General features: G+C 46.7%; 1 protein-coding gene and 1 long non-coding RNA gene across 2 annotated transcripts in view; both read right to left on the reverse strand.

Annotated features, from left to right (window-relative positions):
- Window positions 1-10159, reverse strand: part of LOC118385691 (GDNF family receptor alpha-2-like) — an 87627-nt gene that overhangs the window by 74998 nt on the left and 2470 nt on the right. Inside the window, exon 2 of the mRNA XM_035772900.2 lies at window positions 6466-6765. Coding sequence (XP_035628793.1) covers window positions 6466-6765 — 300 coding nt within the window. The remainder of the gene's footprint in view (window positions 1-6465; window positions 6766-10159) is intronic.
- LOC127930776 (uncharacterized) lies at window positions 3712-5227 on the reverse strand. Its single transcript, XR_008139437.1, has 3 exons — window positions 5157-5227; window positions 4117-4178; window positions 3712-3910 (listed from the first exon to the last, which is right to left on the reverse strand). It is a non-coding gene; the product is annotated as an uncharacterized LOC127930776 (long non-coding RNA).

The following is a 10159-nucleotide window of genomic DNA, read 5'->3' on the forward strand; positions in this document are numbered from 1 at the left end:
TTGAATAGGCGCTGCTGCGCCTTCTTCACGACGCTGTCAGTGTGAGTGGACCAATTCAGTTTGTCTGTGATGTGTATGCCGAGGAACTTAAAACTAGCTACCCTCTCCACTACTGTTCCATCGATGTGGATAGGGGTGTTCCCTCTGCTGTTTCCTGAAGTCCACAATCATCTCCTTAGTTTTGTTGACGTTGAGTGTGAGGTTATTTTCCTGACACCACACTCCGAGGGCCCTCACCTCCTCCCTGTAGGCCGTCTCATCGTTGTTGGTAATCAAGCCTACCACTGTTGTGTCGTCCGCAAACTTGATGATTGAGTTGGAGGCGTGCGTGGCCACGCAGTCGTGGGTGAACAGGGAGTACAGGAGAGGGCTCAGAACGCACCCTTGTGGGGCCCCGTGTTGAGGATCAGCGGGGAGGAGATGTTGTTGCCTACCCTCACCACCTGGGGCGGCCCGTCAGGAAGTCCAGTACCCAGTTGCACAGGGCGGGTCGAGACCCAGGGTCTCGAGCTTGATGACGAGCTTGGAGGGTACTATGGTGTTGAATGCCGAGCTGTAGTCGATGAACAGCATTCTCACATAGGTATTCCTCTTGTCCAGGTGGGTTAGGGCAGTGTGCAGTGTGGTTGAGATTGCATCGTCTGTGGACCTATTTGGGCGGTAAGCAAATTGGAGTGGGTCTAGGGTGTCAGGTAGGGTGGAGGTGATATGGTCCTTGACTAGTCTCTCAAAGCACTTCATGATGACGGAAGTGAGTGCTACGGGGCGGTAGTCGTTTAGCTCAGTTACCTTAGCTTTCTTGGGAACAGGAACAATGGTGGCCCTCTTGAAGCATGTGGGAACAGCAGACTGGTATAGGGATTGATTGAATATGTCCGTAAACACACCGGCCAGCTGGTCTGCGCATGCTCTGAGGGCGCGGCTGGGGATGCCGTCTGGGCCTGCAGCCTTGCGAGGGTTAACACGTTTAAATGTCTTACTCACCTCGGCTATTTTGGATATATATCGACGGAAATTAATCAAAAAAAAGGACCATTCATGATGTTTATGGGACATATTGGAGTGCCAACAAAAGAAGGTCATCAAAGGTAAGGCATGAATTATATTTTTATTTCTGCGTTTTGTGTCGCGCCTGCAGGGTTGAAATATGGTTTCTCTCTTTGTTTACAGAGGTGCTATCCTCAGATAATAGCATTGTTTGCTTTCGCCTTCAATGCTGCAGAAATGTTTTGGTACCCTTCCACAGATCAATACTTTTTGCTCTGACATGCACTGTCAACCGTGGGACCTTATGTAGACAGGTGTGTACCTTTCCAAATCATGTCCAATCAATTGAATTATCACAGGTGGACTCCAATGAAGTTGTAGAATCATCTGAAGGATGATCAAAGGGAACAGGATGCACCTGAGCTCAAGATATTTTTGTTTTTTATTTTTAATAAATTTGCAACAATTTAAAAAATATATGTTTTTGCTTTGTCATTATGGGGTATTGTGTGTAGATTGATGAGGAAAACATTTTATTCAATCAATTTTAGAATAAGGCTGTAACAAAATGTGGAAAAAGTCAAGGGGTCTGAACATTTTCTGAATGCACTGTATTTGAACCTATGTACATTGTTCAGTCCAAAATTACTTTTTAATTCTATTATGAAAATAAATTAATTTCCTGTTACCAAGTCATTTCTGGTTTCTATGCCTTTAGTTTTCCATGTGGAACAATTTATCGGTGTAACGATCGTCGCTGGAGGCTCCAGACTGAGGACCTTCGCTGGAGGTTCCGGACTAGGGACCGTCGCTGGAGGTTCCGGACTAGGGACCGTCGCTGGAGGTTCCGGACTGTGGCCCGTCGCTGGAGGTTCCGGACTGGGGACTGTCGCTGGAGGTTCCGGACTGGGGACCGTTGTTGGAGTTTCCTGACTGCGGCCCGTCGTTGGAGATTCCGGACTGTGGCCCGTCGTTGGAGATTCCGGACTGTGGCCTGTCGTTGGAGATTCCGGACTGTGGCCCGTCGTTGGAGATTCCGGACTGTGGCCCGTCGTTGGAGATTCCGGACTGTGGCCCGTCGTTGGAGTTTCCGGACTGTGGCCCGTCGTTGGAGATTCCGGACTGTGGCCCGTCGTTGGAGATTCCGGACTGTGGCCCGTCGTTTGAGGTTCCGGACTGTGAAGCATCGCCGGAAGGACTGGGAACTGTGAAGCGTCGCCGGAAAGACTGGGAACTGTCGCCGGAAGCTCTGGAATGGGAACTGTCACCGGAAGCTCTGGAATGGGAACTGTGAAGCGTCGCCAGAAAGACTGGGAACTGTCGCCGGAAGCTCTGGAATGGGAACTGTCGCCGGAAGCTCTGGAATGGGAACTGTCGCCGGAAGCTCTGGAATGGGAACTGTCGCCGGAAGCTCTGGCCTGTGGAGGTGCACTGCAGGCCTTATGCGTGGGACCGGTACAGGTGGCACTGGGCTGATGACACACACCTCAGGGCAGTGTGGGGAAGAGGCACAGGACGTACTGGACTGTGGAGGTGCACTGGAGGCCTGATGCGTGGGACCGGTACAGGTGGCACCGGGCTGATGACACGCACCTCAGGGGGAGTGCGGGGAGCTGGCACAGGACGCACTGCGCTGTGAATGCGCACTGGAGACACCTTGTGCATCATTGCATAACACGGTACCTGACCAGTCACACGCTCCCCACGGTAAGCACGAGGAGTTGGCTCAGGACTGAACCCTGGACTCTGCCACTCTCCTCATGTGCCCCCTCCCCAAATATTTTTGGAGCTGCCTCTCGGGTTTCCGTGCTAGCCGTGTCCCCTCGTATTGTCACCGTTCCTCTTTCGCTGTTTCCACCTGTTTCCATGGCAGTGTATTGTCCCCTGCCATAACCTCCTCCCAGGTCCAGGATGTCCTCCACTCTCTTTTCTCCCGGGCCCAGTTCCTCTTGAACACGCTGCTTGTACCTTTTTTGGTGGGTAGTTCTGTAACGATCGTTATATGAAGGAGTGGACCAAAACGCAGTGTGGTAAGTGTTCATGATAAATGTAATACTCAAAACACTCGAACAAAATAACAAAGAGGGAAAACCGAAACAGTCCTGTCAGGTGCAGACACTGAAAACAGAAAACACTTTTATATGATCCCCAATCAGAGACAACGATAGACAGCTGCCTCTCATTGGGAACCACACCAACATAGAAATAAAGAAACTAGAATGCCAACCCTAGTCACACCCTGGCCAAACCAAAATAGAGAATAAAAACCTCTCTATGGCCAGGGCGTGACAATCGGTGAATTCTGAAAAGCTATCCAACGATAGTTCCATTAGGTTGTGTTTTTAGGAAGTGATATTGGTTCTTGTAGAATATGTTTCATTTCCTTCCACATACTGTTATAGTGTGACGTTGTACATGTTCTTAACCTTATCCTTTGAAAATAGACACGTGAAACGATTCTGGGGATGAGCGCGCACATCTTGAAGATGTAAGCATTGTTCCTCATTGGTGCATTTAACGTTATGTCACAAGTAAAAGCCCTGGGAAGAGAGTTGATATAATTCCAAGTCTGGAAGGTTAAAACCACCCTCTGACTTAGGAAGATGTCAAACTTTCCTTTTCATTCTATTCGTTTTATTTGCCCATATAAAGTCTTATGACCAGGTATACTTCTGTGGGGTAATTGGTATTACTTACTGAAAGTAAACACAAATACTTTATCAGCCATGCCATTGTAAAGAGGTTCATTCTACCTGTACAATTTATGGGAAGATTATTCAATGTAATTAGATCTGTTTTCATATGGTTGAGTAATGGAATAGAGTTATCTTTATATATTTGTTGTTTGTTGTCACGCATTCCTTTCCATTCCTCTCCTCTTCACCTCTCTTCACCTCTCTTCACCTCATTGTCTTCTCCATTCCTCTCCTCTTCACCTCTCTTCACCTCATTGTCTTCTCCATTCCTCTCCTCTTCACCTCATTGTCTTCACCTCACCTCTCTTTCTCTTCACCTCATTCCATTCCTCTCCTCTTCACCTCTCTTCACCTCTTCACCTCATTGTCTCCATTCCTCTCTTCACCTCTCTTCACCTCTCTTCACCTCATTGTCTTCTCCATTCCTCTTCACCTCTCTTCACCTCTCTTCACCTCTCTTCACCTCATTGTCTTCTCCATTCCTCTCCTCTTCACCTCTCTTCACCTCTCTTCACCTCATTGTCTTCTCCATTCCTCTCCACCTCTCTTCACCTCATTGTCTTCCATTCCTCTCTTCACCTCTCTTCTTCACCTCATTGTCTTCTCCATTCCTCTCCTCTTCACCTCTCTTCACCTCATTGTCTTCTCCATTCCTCTCCCTTCACCTTCACTTCACCTCTCTTCACCTCTCTTCACCATTCATTGTCTTCTCCACCTCTCTTCCTCTTCACCTTGTCTTTCCATCTCTCTTCACCTCTCTTCACCTCATTGTCATTTCTCCTCTTCACCTCCCTCTCTCTTCACCACCCTCTTCACCTCTCTTCACCTCATTGTCTTCATTCCATTCCTCTCCTCTTCACTCTTCACCTCATTGTCTTCATTCCTCTCTTCACTTCATTCCTCTCCTCATTCCTCACCCTCTTCACCTCCCTTCACCTCTCTTCACCATTGTCTTCTCCATTCCTCTCCTCTTCACCTCTCTTCACCTCATTGTCTCCTCCATTCCTCTCCTCTTCACCTCCCTTCACCTCTCTTCACCATTCCTCTCCTCTTCACCTCTCTTCACCTCATTGTCTTCTCCATTCCTTTCCTCTTCACCTCTCTTCACCTCTCTTCACCTCATTGTCTTCTCCATTCCTCTCCTCTTCACCTCTCTTCACCTCTCTTCAACTCATTGTCTTCTCCATTCCTCTCCTCTTCACCTCCCTTCACCTCTCTTCACCATTCCTCTCCTCTTCACCTCTCTTCACCTCTCTTCACCTTGTCTTCTCCATTCCTCTCCTCTTCACCTCTCTTCACCTCATTGTCTTCTCCATTCCTCTGCTCTTCACCTCCCTTCACCTCTCTTCACCATTCCTCTCCTCTTCACCTCTCTTCACCTCATTGTCTTCTCCATTCCTCTCCTCTTCACCTCTCTTCACCTCTCTTCACCTCGTTGTCTTCTCCATTCCTCTCCTTTTCACCTCTCTTCACCTCTCTTCACCTCATTGTCTTCTCCATTCCTCTCCTCTTCACCTCTCTTCACCTCATTGTCTTCTCCATTCCTCTCCTCTTCTCTCCTCTTCACCTCTCTTCACCTCATTGTCTTCTCCATTCCTCTCCTCTTCACCTCTCTTCACCTCTCTTCACCTCATTGTCTTCTCCATTCCTCTCCTCTTCACCCCCGTTCACCTCTCTTCACCTCATTGTCTTCTCCATTCCTCTCCTCTTCACCTCTCTTCACCTCTCTTCATCTCATTGTCTTCTCCATTCCTCTCCTCTTCACCTCCCTTCACCTCTCTTCACCATTCCTCTCCTCTTCACCTCTCTTCACCTCATTGTCTTCTCCATTCCTCTCCTCTCCTCCCTCTATTTGTTTAGTGAGCCAGTATATTTCTGAAAATACTAGAGTATAATACAGACCCCCATAAACACACACACAAAGCTGGGATGCTTATATAAACACAGAATTTTAATTTTTCTTTATGGGCAAAACAGGAAGCCACAGTGACAAATGTATTATATCTGATAACATTCACCTAGAGGCTCCCTCTCTAGCTCGCTTTCTCTCTGTCTGTGCCCTTGAGCTCTGTGTGCCACCAGTCATGCTGAGGGGGAGAGTGTGTGTGCCCCCTTGTGTGTGTGTGTGTGTGTGTGTGTGTGTGTGTGTGTGTGTGTGTGTGTGTGTGTGTGTGTGTGTGTGTGTGTGTGTGTGTGTGTGTGTGTGTGTGTGTGTGTGTGTGTGTGTGTGTGTGTGTGTGTGTGTTTGTGCATTGTCATATGTGTGTTCATGTGTTGTGGGTTTGTGTTTGTGTGTGTTTGTGTGTGTGTGTGTGTGTGTGTGTGTGTGTGTGTGTGTGTGTGTGTGTGTGTGTGTGTGTGTGTGTGTGTGTGTGTGTGTGTGTGTGTGTGTGTGTGTTTGTGCATTGTCATATGTGTGTTCATGTGTTTGTGGGTTTGTGTTGGCAGCAAACGTCCAGAGAGGAAGGGAGAACAAAGAGAGAAACTCCTTAATGAGGCCTACTGCCGCAACCACTAAACTAGGCCAGCTACCCGTGCCCAGAAAGAGAGGTAGTTTGTGTTGTGTGTGTGTGTGTGTGTGTGTGTGTGTGTGTGTGTGTGTGTGTGTGTGTGTGTGTGTGTGTGTGTGTGTGTGTGTGTGTGTGTGTGTGTGTGTGTGTGTGTGGAGCCACCGTGAACACACACACAATGCACACAAACACAAAGGGAGCATTGAGTTCGGAGCCAGCAGATGCACTCCAGGCAACCCCCTCCCTCCTTGTGCGTAGCCCAGGTAACTCACCGGTTTCTGTCAGGCCCTGGTGTATACTCCAGTAGTTCTGCAGACACTGTAGTTCTTTCTTCATGCCTCTCTTACAGCGACAGTTGTAGAGCGATGAATCCTGTAGGACCTCTATGGCACCCTGGCACTCCCTGCTAGCCAGCATGGTCTGGCGATCCCGCGCCCCGCCTGACAGGCACTGACGCATAATCCTGTAGCTGGAGCTGCACTGGCTGTCCCCGTTACACAGCTCTAATGCCCGCACACACTCCAGGGACTCCCTCCATCCATGTCCACACACACACACCACACAAACACACCCTGCAGCAGAGAGAGAAGAGGAATAATGATCAATCATGATGTTAATAATCGTTAACCCTGACACTAACACCCCCTACCCACACAGCATCTGGGGGATAAGATCGTAATTATAGTCAAGACTCACTAGCCAACTTGACTAACAAAAACAAGTAAAATTGACAAACAAACCTCACTTTTAAAATCTTTGAAGCGACCGCATATAGAAGAGGAGGATAGGTGGTCTCCTCCCGAGCATCTTATTGCGCCACCAACGACTGACCCCGAACCCGAAGCGACCAATGACTGACCTAGAAGCCGAAGCCACCAATGGCTGACTCCGAAGCCAAAGCCACTAAGACTGCCCCCGAAGCCACCAATGACTGACCCCGAAGCCGAAGCCACCAACGACTGACCTCGAAGCTGAAGGAACTGAAACCACTTCCCTGAAGTGCCCTTGCCCCGGCTTCATCAGAACCTGCAGACATGTCGGCAATACACGGGCCTGCTTCCCAGCACAAACTGCCAGCGTTCCCTGCAACACTAACGATTATGGGCAAGGATAGAATCATTTCAAGGGATGAAATATATAATATATCAAGAGATGCTTTGTATAGCCAGAAAGTCAGCCTTTTTCCTGATGTGGATATGGAGGATTGGTTCATTAAGATTGGTTTTAAAGATTTGAAGCATATCAGACAGTTTTGTGTTTAACCTCTATAGGATCGGTGGGTCCCCAGCGATACGGTTGAGCTAACATAGGCTAATGTGATTAGCATGAGGTTGTAAGTAACAAGAAAATTTCCCAGCACATAGATATATCTGATATTGGCAGAAAGCTTAAATTCTTGTTAATCGAACTGCACTGTCCAATTTACAGTAGCTATTACAGTGAAAGAATGCCATGCTGTAGTTTGAGGAGAGTGCACAGTTATGAACTTGAAAATGTATTAATAAACCAATTAAGCACATTTGGGCAGTATTAGCACAACATGTTGAAAATAAATGCAATGGTTCATTGGATCAGTCCAACACTTTGCACATACACTGCTGCCACCTAGAGGCCTAAATCCAAACTGAACCTGGGCTGGAATAATACTTATTATTGCATTTTGAAGATGATGGTACAATAATAAAAAAACACACAAAAAAACATGTTTCTTTTCTTTCTATTATCTTTTACCAGAAGTGTTAATGTGATTAGATTAATGTGTTATATTCTCCTACATTAACTTCAAAGTGGTTCCTTTCAAATGGTTTCAAGAATATGCATATCCTTGCATTAGGACCTGAGCTACGGGCTGTTAGATTTGCGTTTGTCATTTTAGGCGATAATTGAAAATAAGGGACGGATCCTTAAGAGGTGAAGCAACGCATACATGGCTGCAGTGGCCAGAGCCACAGCCTTCGAAGAATGGCACCAGTCAAGATGTGGAAATATTCTTAAGCAGGTCAACAGAGGCATGTGCAGCATCCTACATTGAAAGGAGTCGAGCACACATCAACGCTGTAAGAGGTATTGCGCCTTTATGCGCCAAGCAGTACATGCTATTGCGTGGGCACCACGAAAACCAGGAGGCTCTTAATTAACTTGCACCCCTGGATTAAAAAAAACAACTGGAGCAACAACCCAAGAATGGAACTCTGATGAGCCCTGATAGGACAGCTTTACATTTAATTTTTTTTAAACTAGGAAAGTCAGTTAAGAACAAATTCTTATTTTCATTGACGGCCTCGGAACAGTGGGTTAACTACCTGTTCAGGGGCAGAACGACAGATTTGTACCTTGTCAGCTCGGGGACTAGCAACCTTCCGGTTACTAGTCCAACGCTCTAACCACTAGGCTACCCTGCCTCCCCATCTACATTGCAAGACACTCATCGTGGTGCTTGATACTTGTCCCAAATACATTTTCCCCAACATGAACAGGCTTCATCGAGACGTAATCACTCTGCCTGTCACCAGCTACACTGTAGAACGTCTATTCTCCACTGTCAATCGGATCAAAGCGTGCAACAGGGCATCCATGCTCACAGGGCGCTTGAACAATTTGTCACTGCTCTCTTTTGAAGGAGAACTGACTGAGTCTTTGGCTTTATGACGATATCATTTCAAAGTTCATCACCAAAGCCCTGTCATCTTCTGCTGTGACTGTGAGTCTGACAATGATGGCAGTTCTATGTTATTTTTTCCCCCTGTTTCTTTCCTGTATGTTGCACTGGTTTACTGTGCTGTACATTGTAGCCCATTATCATGACCTTTGTTTGGTGTAAGAGAGTGCATGCCTAATCTAATGCAACAAAAATCTGATCTGATTGGCCTTTATGTTCATTTTAAACACATATTTTTCTTTTGCACCATAAGCTTCCTTAAAGACCTAAACGAAATCACACATTTCTTTGTGACGGTGTATTAAGTTGATTTAGTGCGGATTTATTGCGCATTGAGGAAGTGATGTCACTGTGCTTCTGAATTTGTTCAGTTAGCAAATAAGGCAGCTCATAGTCCATTGCCTTAATCACAGTCAACACTCCTGTATTTTATACCTGTGGAACACGGATTCTAAAACCAACGTGTATGTGCATTGTGAACCTGAGACTCTCTTCTGATAGATGTCTGATAGGACAGCTTTACATCTCATTCAAGAGGTCTGGACTGCATGGAACTTGATGTGAAGAATTCACATTTTGGTATACAAAAAAAAGCATGTCTGTTTGCTGCCTCAAATGCACACGCTGTACATCAGCATCTTCACTCATGATTTGACAATGAATATAGGCTATTAATAATATTGTCACGAATCAGACTATTAGTTCCCCCACCCCCCCAATTAGTTCAGCCGATATCCTGGATGGGATCCAGTTAAACTGAGAGGCCTGCCGAGCCAATTGTGAACTGTGCAAACAACATTTCTGCAATGAATTTCTGGCTACGCTACTGGTGTATGTGTGGTAGCAGTGTAGAGCAGGCTACATGCTGTTTACAGGGGAGTTCTCTGAACGTGTCAAATACTGTCAGGGGAAATAACCTCTCCTCTATCCTCCACCTCTTCCATCCTTCTAGCCTCTCTCCTCACATCCTCTACTCTCCTCTCCCTTCTCCACTCCTATCCATTCCCTCCTGTCCTCTCTATCCCAATCCCCCCCTCTCTCTCTCTCTCTCTCACCCCTCCCCATTTCCCTCTTCTCTCCTGTTGTAGATCACCTCAAAACATGACAAAAATATCAATAATGTAAATATAGGAAAACTGTGTAAACTTCTGGATTTGTGAGTAATGGGTTCTAGATTCATCTATAAAAAAAACTCATAGCGATTACACAGTGTGCCTGACTGGACAAACATGCAGGTAGCATGTGGAAGGCAAAAATGTGACACACCACAGGCTAGTGCCAGGACCGTGAACAGATTTCAGCACCAA

The sequence above is a fragment of the Oncorhynchus keta genome, chromosome 6 (assembly GCF_023373465.1).
Source record: "Oncorhynchus keta strain PuntledgeMale-10-30-2019 chromosome 6, Oket_V2, whole genome shotgun sequence".
Classification (NCBI taxonomy): domain Eukaryota; kingdom Metazoa; phylum Chordata; class Actinopteri; order Salmoniformes; family Salmonidae; genus Oncorhynchus; species Oncorhynchus keta.